The following is a 14,648-nucleotide window of genomic DNA, read 5'->3' as shown; positions in this document are numbered from 1 at the left end:
CATTCTGAAACTGCAGTTCCAAATATAGTTATTCAAAGCACATTTCATCTTCAAACAAAGTTATGATATCTGCAGTTACTAGTAAAGATTGATTATATGAAAAAACGTAGTGTATATATACTTGAATATTAAATCTTTGTATTATTAAACTGCAGCACACGAGGTTTGACCCAGTAAGGCAGTTATGGTTTATTTTAAAAAGCATGTAAGAAAAAGCTAGATGAGGATTGGTTAGTAATCATATACTTGCTAACAAGCCATTCACACTGGATTTTTGAAAAACTAAGCAAAAAAAAAAAAAGAAGAATTTTGGTATTTTTTTTCCTTATTTTATGAGTAACAGAAATAAGTATTGACAGTCTTCAGTCAGTTATTCTCTTACTTGCATGATCTTCTCTATGTACAGGCACTTGGATTTTTTAAAGTGACAATTAAACTAGTAGAGAGGAAAGATTTAGTTTTCTTAATTTCCTTTCTCTACTTTTACAACATACAAAGGAACTGGAAGGGTAATGTTCCTTAAAGTTAGAGACTTATCTTTTATGGGTGAGTGACTGGTAAGGTTTTCTTCCTTGTTCATATATGTGAGCAAGTTTCAAGTGTGCTTTGTGCTGAGTGGAAGTGTAACTTTTACTGTTAATCCCACACTTCATGAGTCTACTTAAAAAATAGAATTCCCCTGGAAAACTTCAGTAATAACTGAAAAAGGAAAAATCCAGACAGCACCAAAGGAGAATAAAAGGTGCTTTTGATCAGCATACCTATTTGTCTCCGTTTTGAACTGCATGTATTAATATGTTTTTATAAGTGTTTAATGCTTTCTGTGTATGTAGTTCCACTTAGCAGTAATAGAATATAGTTACCTGTAAAGCAGAACAGAACATAGAACAGTGTTAAAATCATGATAGTTTTTCCTAACTTGCTTTAATTGCTTTCTAATCACTTGGTAGTTAAGAATTCGAGACCTTGAAGGAGCTTTGCAGGTGGAAAAAGCCAGCCAAGCAGAAGCTCTTTCGGATTTAGAAATGATCAAGAAAGAGTTCAAAGAGGTAGAAAATGCATATGAGAGAGAAAAACACAGTGCCCAAGAGACCTTGGAAAAACTCAATATGTAAGTTACCTTTTAAACTCATTGTAAAATGGTAGTAGACAGCTTGCGTACCACTTAAAGTTTACATTCTTTATAGTTTTCAGTCACTAGAAGGCAATACAATCTGATGCAGTTAGACAAACCAAGCCAAGGTTAAGAACCTGATATTCCGTTAATAACAGGTCCATGTCAATAATCATACATATTATGGGTAGGTAGAGAAAATAATTGATCTGTTATAGATTATTTGCCAAAGCAAAGATGTTGAAAATAATAGCTATGATAGGATCCTGTCTCCAGTAGTGTTTGGGAGGAGTGTAGGAAAATATATGTAGCAGGTTTATAACAGGTTTATATTTTCTGTATACACTTACATTATTATGAAAACATTACTTTTTACTTCAGGGAGCTAGGTGAATCTTTAAGACTTCTGTCTAGAAGGTGTGTATAATTTATAGTGGATAATCTTTGTTTTCAGCTCTTGAATAATTGTGAAAAGTTTTAACTTGGTAACGAAAAATAGGAAAAGGGGTCAAGTGTGTGAGAGCAGATGAAATTACTTGGGATTCCTTTCCTGCTCAGCACAGTCTACTGTGTCTGTCAGATGGTTTTTGGAAGAATGGCTTTGTTATATTCCCCAGGCAGATATGGGTTGCACAGTACTGAGCCTTCTTCCCTGGCTGAATCAAGTGTATGTTGCAGTGACAAAATATCAGGAAGAAGAATGGTGTTGGAAGACACAGAACTGAGGAGCAGGTGAAATAAGGGATGGTAGCAGGTGAAGTTTCGTGAAAGAGGAGGTTTAAGAAGACTTAACATGGGGAGTGCACAGTGGAGGTGTGGGAAGAGCCTCAAGCTAGTAGAATGGGCTGGAAAAGGACAAAGGTGGCATTTCTTTCAGTCTAGGATTGTGTCTGTACACGTAGATATTTATGTTGACTTACTCACACAAGCAATAGTGGAGAACAAAAAGAAACTGGTTTTGCTACGAGTTTGTGGGCCTGAGGGAGTCTTTCTACATGCATGGCTATAGAGATGTTTTTAGTTACATAGTTGAAACCTGTGCTGTATTAAAAACACCTTGTAGCTCGTCATTAAAATAAGGCCAAAAGAAATCTGAATGTAAGAATGTGCATTTAGGTAAACCAGAGTCAAAATTAAAGCTTTTTTCTCAAAGCAAAGGAAATAATTTTTATGTTAAAAATCTGTAAAAACATGTGAAGTACATTATGGTACTAATCTAATGGGATGCTTCAGGAATACTGCAGTCTTCACAGATAGGAAACTGAATAAGTGTATTTCAAGATTCTCTATGGTCCTAAAATAATATCAGTTAAACTGTAATCTCATCCTGCCTGGTTGTTTTTGCTTTGAGCATGAGTTCTATGGTAGCAACATACATGGCACTAAACTAATACCAAGTTCTTTGCCTTTCGTTGAACTGGAGAAGGCCTGTACCGTGGATTTCACATTTGATTTGGTTTTTGTTGTTTTGTTTTACAAAAGCTCCTTTGTGTTCAAAACAGCCTTGTTTGGAGGAATGGCTCTTGGATCAGATTAGTAGTTTTACGTAACAAGCTACTTCTCACTGTATGAGTTTTGCTTGCATGTAACTTTGTATTCTTACAGAGAATATGGTTTGGTTTGGGTTTGTTGGCTTTTTTTCTGGTAGGTTTCCATATTTGAGTGGTCCAGAAAATACGGGAAATTCATGTTACAGATGAAATCTTTCTCTTTTCTTCGGACATAAAAGTTTTCTTGAACTGTTGTTCTTCCAGTGCTTATTCTTGGACCATTTCTTCAGTCCTTCCAAGGTCTAATATTCCACGGTACATCTTGGTATTTGAGGTTAGAACAGCCAAATTCATCATCCTCAAGTGACACACGGGGCTTTTTTAGTTTTTTTTGGTTAATGCCTATTAAGCTGGAGTAGTTTTCGTTTTAAAAAATTTCTTCTGTCTTGGCAACATGGCTACCACAGCATGACTTTCTGTAATCATTCAGGGAGCTTAACTTTCCAAGAATCTCCAGATACCATTTAATCCTTCCTTCTGTAAGTTTCGGGAATTTTTCTCCTGTTATTTCTGTCCGGTCTCAAAAACTAGTCCTTGAATTGTACAAGCAGCTCTTGTCCGTTCTCGTATCTGCATCTTGCATTCTTGGAGAAAAAAGTGCATCTGACCTGTAGCTTTTGTTTCTGAAGTTCAGGGTAGTGAGATTATTGAACCACAGACACTGTCAAATTTAAGGGTGCAGACAGTCCATCTGGGGAGTTAATAGACTTATAGAAATTACATCTATGACTTTTGAAAGTAGTTAACTTTTGAAATGCAGAACTGCACTGTTTTTTATCTTTATAGCTCTCTAGAAAAGGAATGTGAGTCTGAACACACGGGACATGTTCAACTTTGATGTAGTCACAAAAAAAGGGTTAAAAGTATAGCAGATTGCCTATTCTGATTTTATTATTTGATGTGAAATAATTGTGGAGTCATGAATTCTGCATAAATGAAATTTAAAAATACGATAACATATATAAGTGCTACACATGCACCAAAAATGTAAACCACACATCATACAAACATACTAGGTCCTGAAAGGAGTGTTAATGCTTTACATTGGGAGTTACACGTTGCTAAAACAATTTGATTTTCAGGATTTCTAGTATGTCTGGCATTTTAATGCTTTTATTTGTCTATCTTCAGTTCCTTTTAACTTTCATCACAACTGTTCTCTCAAGTACTTCTCTCTATTTTAGCAAATTATTGTTTTCACATTGCTGCAAGATGTTTTATCTTAGATATCCGTGCTCAGTAATAATTCTCAGTACAAGATCTTCTCGTGAAGGTTCCTCATGGCCCCACAGAAAGGTCATAAAATATATGAGTTCCTCGCATTTTTTAGAACAATCTTGGTTGCTTGATTTCATGACACTAGACCCCAGTCCCCTGAAGTGTTCTGCATGTGCACTTACATTTCCTTAACAAACAGAGTTTGTCAGAGCATTTCATTCTAGTTTCTCAGATGAGCAAAACCCTTTTTTCTCAAGAAGTACTCCACTCTCTTAAGTGGAGTACTGCCTGCACATGGAATAATGCTGTCCAATTGTTACCATGTGGAGCTCCACTATCCCTTTAGGTGTTGAATGTGAGTGCTCTTTCAACAACGCTGTATTTTTTTGAAACACTTAGAAATTGCAGTTTACACTCCACTAAGTTAGTGACAGAGATGTGAGTCTTTAAGGCCTGTATCATTCTATTATTAGTATGAATACATTCTGAGAATTAAGGGATGATAATAAAGTGTAAACTAATTAGAAGCATTTTAAATGGTAGCTTAAACGTCCGTTTAGGAATTTTCCAAACCATTAGAACTTTATGAGTTTTACCACGAGATCTGCTTTTTAAATTTTAAATTAGTCATTTTAGTTAAAAATTGTGAAAATCGTAAGTAGTAATTTTCCAACTAAGTCTTTGAGGGGCTCTTAAAGATACTTGTCTGTATTAGATTATTCAGACCAGCATAAGGATAATGGTTACATATTGAATTACATTGAGGCATTCAATAATGTTTTGTTCCTTGTGAGAATCTTTTATCTAGATGTATGAAGCTATTTCTTTGAGAAGCAAGGTTTTTTTGTGTTTACGGTGGTTCTGGTCCACAAAAATTACCTTTTGGAAAAATGGGAACAACTCTTAAACAAAAACCTTATCCTAAAAAAAAAAAAGACAAGGTGTTTTTTAGGAACTACATTTCTTTGTCTGGAATTGCTGTAGGAAGTACCTGAATATTTGTATTTGTTGTGGCTAAGACTAGGAAATACAGTTCTTACAGTTATAGTACCAGTTGCATTAGAGATTTTGATATGGATGCTTACACAGAAGTAAGTATTTGTGTTACTAAAATGCAACAAGAAACTTAAACAGCCTTTCCCTTTTCCTCTAAGCTGGATAATTCTGTTCAACGCTTCTTCCCAGGAAAGCAGATTTGACTTATTTTGGTAGGTTCTTTTTAGTACAAAAAATAATTTGTGCCTACTTTAAGCACCTGTTCTGTGTATTAATTGGTTATCAGAATAGACTTTGTCTAATATCCAAACAGTACTTTTCGCTATTTGCAATCATCAGCTGATTCAGGCAATTACTCCTAGCAGTTTTTGCCAACTGAGCTTTTTGAAAACAAGTTATCTTCTGTGATTTCAGAGAATGCAAACCTTTCCATGAAAGTTAACACAGTTAAACAGTTAGTGGTTTTGTTAATTGAGCCTGAAGAAACAGAAACAGGCTATCCTTACAATTTTGTTAGTCCAGACACCTAAATTTCCAGACCTCAATAAAGATAGGTAGTGAAGGTCAAGCTTTATCTCAGATGGACATCGATATACTCAGTTCCCTTGAAGAAATTACATGGGGTGGGCGTGTACTGCCTTGTCTGTTTCCTGTGCCTTTTCTAGTCTTTGAAGCATACAAGTGTCAGTAACATTGGTGAATATCAGTGATAGCTTTCACGGGATCCCTTCAGAGAGAATACAAGAGCCTTTGATCTACTTACCTTTGAAGGCCGTGGTCCTTGGACTCCAGACAACGTCAGGAGCTTGGCTTTTTCTTTTAAGCCATGATTTGTCACCCTAACATGTTTTCCCTTTTTCTGGAGGAGTCTCACGAGTTTGTCTTTAAGCCTTAGTCTTTCGAAAGTCTTGGAGAATTTCATTTGATGTGCTAGAACACTTGTATGTCTTTTTAGCTGGACTTGGTGTAGGATGAATTATACCAAAGTTAGAAGCTATTCAAAGCTGTTAGAATTTATTTTCTCAGAAAAAGATGGTTATAATAACTGAAACCAAGCAATCAGGCTTTTCTGGGTTGCATAATTTATTAATTAGCTCTGAACCCAGTAGCACTATGTAAATTGGAAGCAACATGGGATTTGGGTCTCCATGTGAATTTACTTTTCTTGAGGAGTGATACATAGAATAAATTGAAACTGCTTTTGCTGCGTTTCTGAAAGCTGTGGGAGTAGAAGCTACTTTGGGGGACTGAAACAGGCAAGTTTTTTCTCTTAAGAGTAAGAAGTAACCATCTACAGCTAAAAGAAAAAAAAAAGTAGTCTTTCAGCTAAAAAGATGCAGTGATCTTTAAGAAATAAGTCAAAGCCAGGAAGTGACAATATTGATTCAAAAGTTTCAAAGTTGGAATAAGGTTGAGCACTTTGCATTAATTTCAGTTCTAGTGAGGCGGAAGTGATATGAGAAGAGACAAAGAAATGAAAGACACCTGTATGTTCCTACTGATAAGAGTTACATCAAAGAATAGTTTGCGTTGAAAGGAATTGCAGGAGATCTATAGTCCAACCTTCTGCACAAACCAGGATCAGCTATGAGATCTGGTTGCTCAGGGTTTCATACAGTTAGGTCTTGAAAACCTCCAACAATGGAGATGGCACAACCTCTCTAGGAACCTGTTCCACTGTTTGACTGTTGTTAATGTGGAAAAAGTTCCTCCTTGTCTGAACCTCTTTGGATTCTGTTTGTGACTGTTGTCTCTTGTCCTCTAGCCATACATTGCTGGGAAGTGACTGGCTGCATTTTCTTGATAACCTCCTTTTAGATATTGGGGGGCTGTTATACACTCTGGAGTTACCTCTTCTCCACCTGAACATACCAAGTTCCCTCAGTTCATATATATACTTCAGCCCCTGACCATGTTGGTGATCCTCCCCTGAGCTCACTCCAGCTTTTTTCCTGTGTTACGGCAGAGGTGTATGCTGGTCATTATCCTAGATGTGTTGTAATGAGCGCCAAATGAAAAGTGATTAATCACTTCCCTTGGTCTTCTGGCTATGCTACTGCTAATGCATCCCAGGATGCTGTTAGCTGTCTCTACTTATGTGCTATGCTTCTCATTTGTGGCTAGCCTCCTGTCTATCAGGATTACCAGGTCCTTTTTGAACATAGCTGCTCCCCAGCCACTTCCCAGCCATATTGCTTCGGGGGCTCTTGTTGCCTAAATTCAGGTCTTTGCACGTGTCCTTGTTGAATCTCAGAAGGTTGATGCTGACCTGTTCCTCCTCCCTGTCTAGGTTCTAGGAAATGGCAGCCCTTCTGTTGAGTCTATCAATTATGCATGTCATGCCCTACCCCCACCCAGTTCACTGTTAGCCGCAAACTTGGTCTCTTGGCCTAATCTGGGTGATGGATAAAGATGTTAAACAAATTCTAGTACAGAGTCCTACAGTATTCCATTTGTTATCAGCCACTACCACCTGAGCTTTGCATCAGATTATTTTTATCAATGTTGTAGTTCACATACCTAGACTGAAATCATAACTTGGCTGTAAAAATACTGTGTGAGACAGTGCCAAAAGCCTTGTCATGTTAAGTTATATTTAATCTACTTGCTTTCCTTCTGTCCACAGATCTGGTCATTTTATCATGGAGTATAACTGGGTTGGCCAGACTTGATTTGGTCTTGGTAAATCCTCACTGACTGTTCCCAGTCACCTTTTTCTCTTTCTTAAGCCCAGAAATGTCTTCCAAGAGGACTTGCTTGATGACCTTCTGGGGACTGAAATGAGGCTAACTGATCTATAATTCCTTGGCTTATACTTTTACCCTTTTAAGAAGGGCAAGGTGTGACATTTGCCTTTTTCCATTTGCCAGGGACCACCCCAATCTCTGTGACCTTTCAAAGACGATAATGAGCAGCCTTGCTGTCACATTGGCCAGCTTTGTCAGAACCTTTGAGTGTAGGTGAGCTGGCCACTTCAGTTTCTATGGGTTGAGTTCTTACAAGTAATCCCGGACTCAGTTCTTACTGCTAGCAATTGTTCTCCTCTTTGAGCCTTTGTTTACTGATCATAGAGTCTTGGGAGACCGTGACAGGGAAGACTGAGGCAAAAAAGCCATAGAATGTGGTGACTTTCTCTGTGTACACTGTTGATAAATTAGCTGGTCTGTGTGGAAGAAGGTCCATGTTTTCTGTCCTACCTTCATGTAGTGATAAAATATCTTCTTGTTGTCCTTGTCATCCTTTGGAAACATCAATTCTAGATGAGCTTTTGGCTTTCCTGACACCATGCCTACATACTCAGGCAATCTTTCTAGATTCTTCCTTGGATTCCTGTCCCTGCTTCTGTCTCCTGTTGTTTGGCTTTCCAGCTTTCTCATGAGTTACCTGTTTAGCCATGCCACGCTCTTTATTAATCTTTTCCTGAGGACCAGGAGGACTGATGCAATACAAGAACTGTTTGAAATTTTGGGAAGTCTGCTAGTGGAAAAATTTGAACTCATGCCATTCAGAGTAGAATGTAGTCAGGTATGTGGAAACTTTAAGAGCAAGCTTTGTACTTGAAATCAGGGTTGATTATGCAAGATGTGACCTGGTCTTTCTGAAGAGAGCTATTGTGTTAATTAAAATATGATGAATTCTGTTTATTATATGTAATTTGGGGGCCATATCCAAATTACAAAATGAATTTATGACTGGAAGCCTAACACAGGCATTGGTAACAGAAAAGAACAGAACCACTCCTTGAAAAGTCTTTCTTAGAAGGAATATATAACTTCCTTCAGTTAAAAAAAAGAAAAAGTAACTTCAGAGAAGCTATATAATGTGCTAACATGATATGTGCCATATCGATTATTATCTTTAAAAGTATGCAGTGTATTTGACAAAAGAGTTTTTGGTAAAAGTTTTCTAATGTTGAAACTTTACAGATTAGAAAGAGAGTATTTCTCCACAAACAAGCAAATGAATGAGAAGATTGAGGAAAAGAAGAAGGTAATTAAAGACCTCTCTGAGAGACTAGGGAATAGTGAAGAAACCTACAGAGGATTACAGGAGGAACTTGCAATGGTAAGACAAAAGGCCTGTGGCAGTCATTGTTTAGCGTTTTTTAAACATACTGTGAACATAATGCACATTTGCTGTGCTGAGTCTTGGAAGAAGTCTGACATTGTGTTATTCTGATTTTATTTATGTTACTTGGCTTTGTAAAACATGAGTAAATACAGCTAATGCACTGGAGAAGCTAATTCGAAAATGTGTTTTAAGTGGTACACCATGTATTTAACTGAAGAATTATTTGCAGCAAACAATTATTTTAAAAGTAAGGCTATGAGTAAAGAGTAACTTGTGTTTGCACTCCTAGCAAAGAAGGCAATTTGTAGATATGATTATGATTCCTTGTGGAGAATGTTCTATCTTTCTACCCAAGCTTTTTTCTTCTCCAAGCTTTGGTACCCAGCATTGTAGGCTTGTTTATTTCTATTTCACATAACATTTTGGTTTTAGTGGAAGCATTTAACTGTAAAAATTGTTGAAAATTGCTTGTTTGAAGATGACAAAGCAGAGGGAATTTTTTTTGTTGTTTTGGTGTGGATTTGGCGTATTGGATGTATTTTACAGAATTATTTTCTGAAATCTTTCTCCTTTTATATGACCAATTGGGACCTTTCCACTGTCTCTACCCACCTGAACTTTGAATAACAATTTTGCCACGCTGTTGTATAGCAGTAGGGAGAAAGCAAAGGTCTTAGGATATCTAGAAAACCTTCTCTCCTTCCATTGTGTAGCGGCATTTGTAGTATTTCTATACTTAGCCAATGTAAACTTTTTTTGATACTGGCTTGCAGACTTCTCTCCTTTCTCCCTCTTGGAGCTGCGAAGACGGAGGGTAAATGTGGTCGGTTCCCTGCTGCTGACAGGCATTGTGCTAGTCAGTGAGCACGAGTGGAGACCCGCATCAGAGGATCTTCAGACTTGTTGATGTCTTCTGTTCAGTTGATGCAGTTATTCCACGCATTGTCTTAGTGTTGTGCACTTCCCAGACAGATTGGTAACTAATAAATTGAAGAAAAATCAATTCAAAATCCCCCTCTTCCTTCTGGGAGAATCACAACTTTCTTCCATGCAAGCATTAATGCATTAAAATGCATTTACTGGCTTAGTTAACTTGAAAAAGTCATCTTACCAGGCACAAAAGGAATACAAAGAGACAAAAGTAACTGTTTTCCGTAACTACAGTCAGTAACGATTGCTATTTATTAATATAAAATATAATTCCAAGCTGAAAAATTTCTACTAGGAACCTTGAGCGCATGCTAGCTGTTCCTGTTCATTTTGTGTTCCTTAGTAAAATGTATGTTATACCTGACAAAAATTCAGGACAGCATTCTGTTCATGATCAAGATTTCTGGTAATGGCAACAGTATTAAATGGTGCACTCAAAATGAACATTACATTACTGAAAGGTGAAAAGCAGAATAGATTGTCTCAGTTGAAAGAAGTGTCTTATTCATAGAGCCGGTTGTTCTAATTGTTTTACTGGAACGATTTTGAACCACAAGACTGTCTTGAACAGGTAATAAAAACAGTCATTTTCTGAGGAGTTGTATTAGTGGTCCCCTATGGGATTAGATTTTTATCACCTTGGATGGCTTTGTATTTTTCCTGAAGACTTTTGTTATTTGTTTGGGAAGCAGAAGTGCCTGTGTGTGGTCGTGTTTACTCAGTCTGGGCAGCTTTTTGTTATTTTTCTTCCCAAAATGAAAAAGCAAAAGACTAGCAGAAACTAAGTATAGATAACATTTAATTTCTGTTATTAGGCTTCCCTATACCCATACTAAAATTGTGTGAAAATTACAGTGTGTTCTCTTCCCCTCATTTCCCTTTCTTGCTTTCTTGATCTATTCATCACTTTCTTATATTTTACAGTATTGTTAGATATCCTGAATATGTCCTTTCTGCTCCAGTCTGATAATGTTATATTGGTTTATCACTGTATTGCTGTAATACAAGTTATGTTTTTGTTTGTAAAATATTTGGGAAATATAACCAAACCAGTGAAGGCTCTTTGTTTTTAGAGAGGCAGACTTATGCAGGGACGTAATACATTCTTCGGAAACTCTATATGAAAAAGAAGAACTTTTTTTTTTTTATGGCTCAGCTGAATGTATAGTAAATAGTTATGCTGCTTTTAATTTTAAATATCAGCATGTGGCAGAAGTTTGCCATAAATTTGCATGGATGAAATGTGATAGGTTCTGTTGGTATCAAACAAAACTGCTTATGAATGTTCAGCATGAGCAGGCTCTCAAGATTTTCATTATGTTTTTCTGAGGAAATTGGTCTCAGGCTTGTCATTATTTCCAGCTAGGGTTTTTAGAAATTTTTAGCTTGAAAAATAGGCATTTGGAAGAATGGCCATTGTGATTCAGAACTTGTTTTAAATTGAAACAGCCCCAGCTGTATTCTTGCCCCATGAAAAGAGTAAGAGGTGTCTTTAATAGTTTTAAAAGTCACTCAGGGTATTTACATTTCTGGCACCTAGTAGTGGGTAATCTTTAATTCTTAGTACCGGACAAGTGGGAGAATGTTGAAACTTTATTTTATAAGAAATATATATTGAAATTTGGAGAACTTGCCAATTCACCAGAATGCATATAAGGAAATGGTAGTCATTAAAAATAGTCTATTTTAGTATAAATTCCTTTATTTTGGAAGAACTGTATATTAATTTCCTTCCCTTTGTATAGATACTATCAGGAAGAGAATAATTAGTGTATAAGTAGTGTAATAGATTACAACCAGAGCCTGTCTTTTTCTGTGTGGCATATAATCTCTTTTACAGCCGTGTATGCAGTCATGCACTGTATACATCTCAGCTGTATGTAACTGCCTTGTAGATTATCGTAAGCTGGAAGTCAGAACAGACGTGTTTGAGAACCTAGAGCCTGGACGTAGGCATTAACCATTGTTCTTTAACAGAACTGTCTTAAGGTATTGACTGAAGAGACATTAAAACACCCTAAGGATTTTGATTCTGTTCTACAAATTCTGTGGAGCAGAATCTGGTTCCCAATGGCAAAGACGTAAATCTCATCTAGATGATTTATTGTGAACAGAGATTTTTCTTTCAATTTAAAAAAACCCTGAGATACAGTCTTCATTAATTTTGAGCTAATATTTGTTAAATATTTTGTTACCTTAATTCTTGTTTTGCCTGCCTTGACTCAGGGGTAGGGTCCCAGATGCTACTTCTGTTATTGTCCTAATTTAAGAGGACAAATCAGTCTGAAGCCTATGCTTAAATGATCTACAAAGAAACCAATTTTGCAATTTATTCTGGAAATGGAGAGGTCACTCAAGCTGTGATGTCCCAGTGTTTGAAGACAGGCATGTAAAAAATTGACAGTTCTTGAAAAGTTTTCTGACTAAAAAGGAACCAAATGCAAAAAACCAAAGAGATACTTCGTGACATTCTTTCCTACCAAAAGATTGTTGCAAATCTCTCTTTAGGGGACTAGAATAGTTCCATATGAAATTTGAGCAATTTTGATTAATTTTATTCCAGGTGAGGTTATTTCCTCAAACCACGACAGTGAGTAAAACCGAGACAGTAAATTTCTTGAGAAATTATATTTAATTTACACATGACTAGACTCTTTTTAAAACCCCCTCTATAGACTTCGGAAAATTCTAGCTAATACAAGAAAATAAAGAAATGGTATTAAGTATTCAATAGTTAGATACCTTGAGCAAAAATAAATAGTCGTCTAAAGGAGGAAGATTGTCACTGAGGGTTTTGTTTTGTTTTTTAGAGTACAATTTATGCTTGGTTACTTAAAATTTGTGCCACTATTCTGCAAATATAGAACATAACTCAAGCAAAACTCATTTTTTGATTTTTTGTTAACTGTGGAGTAGTTATTTGAAGCTTATTTCTATAAATGCTGTGATTTTGTTCCCCCAAGGTCATGCCTGGTAAACATTCTGATGCTTTTGTAAAGAATTTACCCAAATGCTTTTCAAGGAGTATCTGAACATGCTGCTTTTTGGTGGCTGTATGGATAGTTCTGGCTTTGGCACTTGCCCTGCCATCATCAGATGGGATTTGTACTCAGGCGGAGTGGGTGGATTAGTCCGTGTTCAAGACAGCCGCACAGGAAAATCCTTGTAACTGTAAACAAAGTAGAGAAAATTCCGCTTGGAATAACGGCAGTTTGTTGCAGGACTGGACCCCAGTTCCTTGTATAATACTGCTGGGGTTTTAAAAAGTTAATTTTGAAAAGGCCTCAAGCTCCTGTCTACACGTTTATTTTTTAAACGTTATTGAACTTCAGACAGAGGCTCACATCAGGTCATGTGGGCTATTCTGGAAGTATGCATAGGGTTTGCATTTTTTCATTCAACAGTGTCCTTTGGAAGATGCTGAAAAATCAATGGGACATCATTTCTGTCCTGGAACAGGTGATGGAATGATACCAAAATTGGATACTGGTGGTTAAGGAAAATATCTCTGCAACCAAGGTAGTAGGGAATTGCCCAGATAAATGCAAATACCCTAATTCTGGAAAATTAGTGTAATTCTGACAGTGTGTGGAATAATTTTTATAAGTAGTAGGTTTTCATAATAATTCTGGTTATCCTTACAGATAAGGATACGAAGCATTTGGAAAAAAGATTTTCTCCTGGTTGGAGCCTACAGTACTTGTACTGAAAAATACTTGGCTTCTATTTAATTTCTTTAAAAGTGCAATTGTGTTTAAAAATTGATGGCTAAGTAAGTATGTTGCCAAATACACTTTTCTACCAAAAATTCTTTTGTCCTCAAGGGATATTTTGTGATAATAGAGGCCTTCTTAAGGACGTGAAGTTTGACTTGGGGAAGCGTTGTATATGCTACAATTCAGCATATATTCTGGGTTCAGAAAGGATGACTGTGCTCCCACATTGTTTGGTTTCTAGCCCCTATTCTGAATATTTTGTGAGGGAGAGAGTTGTGTTTGGAGGGTAGAGGAAATACTCCTAATAATTTTGTGGATTTTAAATTCTCAAGCATTTGTGCAAGCTTCATAAGAAGACTTTACCACTGATCTCAGGGACCTGGAATTCCTGAAGGCACGTTCTACCAGTAAGGACTGAGGTGAAAAAGGCATTGAGAAGGCCTTTTCTGCATCCTAGTCAACAGATCCCCTGCCCCATTCAGCAGCGAGTCCACATTTTGCTTAGTCTTCCTATGGCTGATGGTGTATTTTAGGAAGCCTTTCCTGTTTCCTGTTGCATCCCTTGCCAGATTCAGCTTCAGGTGGATTTTGGCTTTCCTAAGCATATCCCTCCAGGCTTGGACAGAGTCTGTATTTCTTCCAGTCCAGGTCACCTATGCCTGCTTCTATCTCCTTTACGCTTCCTCTTATTTGAATTTAGTCAGGAGCTGCTTGTGCATCCATACAGGCCTCTTGCTGCCTTTGATTTTCAAGGTCATTTTCAAGGATGACCTCCAAGGTCAGGAATGGTCCATCATGATGTGCAGGAGGTCAAGCAAAGTCAGTAAAAGGCTTACTTTGCAAGTGTTCTTTCACCTGTTTCTACTAATTGTGGTCTGGGAAGCAAACTCTGTTTAAGTAAATGCTTTAGCACTTTGTCACCTGATTTCCCTTTTGAAGTAATTTAAGGAATGCTCACAGCAGTACCTTTCCCGTAGTTCTACAGGAATGGCATCCCCTAACACAAATATGATGATGGAGGGAGTTGCTGAGAGGGAAGTAATCTCATCTGCT

General features: G+C 37.0%; 1 protein-coding gene across 5 annotated transcripts in view; it reads left to right on the top strand.

Moving 5' to 3' along the window:
• The window catches only part of CCDC171 (coiled-coil domain containing 171), a 153,702-nt gene that overhangs the window by 28,860 nt on the left and 110,194 nt on the right, over nt 1-14,648 (top strand). For all 5 annotated transcript variants that reach the window (XM_063320553.1, XM_063320554.1, XM_063320550.1 and 2 more), the window contains exons 8-9: nt 951-1,111; nt 8,805-8,943. In XM_063320553.1, coding sequence (XP_063176623.1) covers nt 951-1,111; nt 8,805-8,943 — 300 coding nt within the window. The remainder of the gene's footprint in view (nt 1-950; nt 1,112-8,804; nt 8,944-14,648) is intronic.

Source organism: Chroicocephalus ridibundus, chromosome Z, assembly GCF_963924245.1.
Source record: "Chroicocephalus ridibundus chromosome Z, bChrRid1.1, whole genome shotgun sequence".
Classification (NCBI taxonomy): domain Eukaryota; kingdom Metazoa; phylum Chordata; class Aves; order Charadriiformes; family Laridae; genus Chroicocephalus; species Chroicocephalus ridibundus.
The sequence above is the reverse complement of the archived record's forward strand: the minus strand, read 5'-3'. Positions and strand labels throughout refer to the sequence as shown.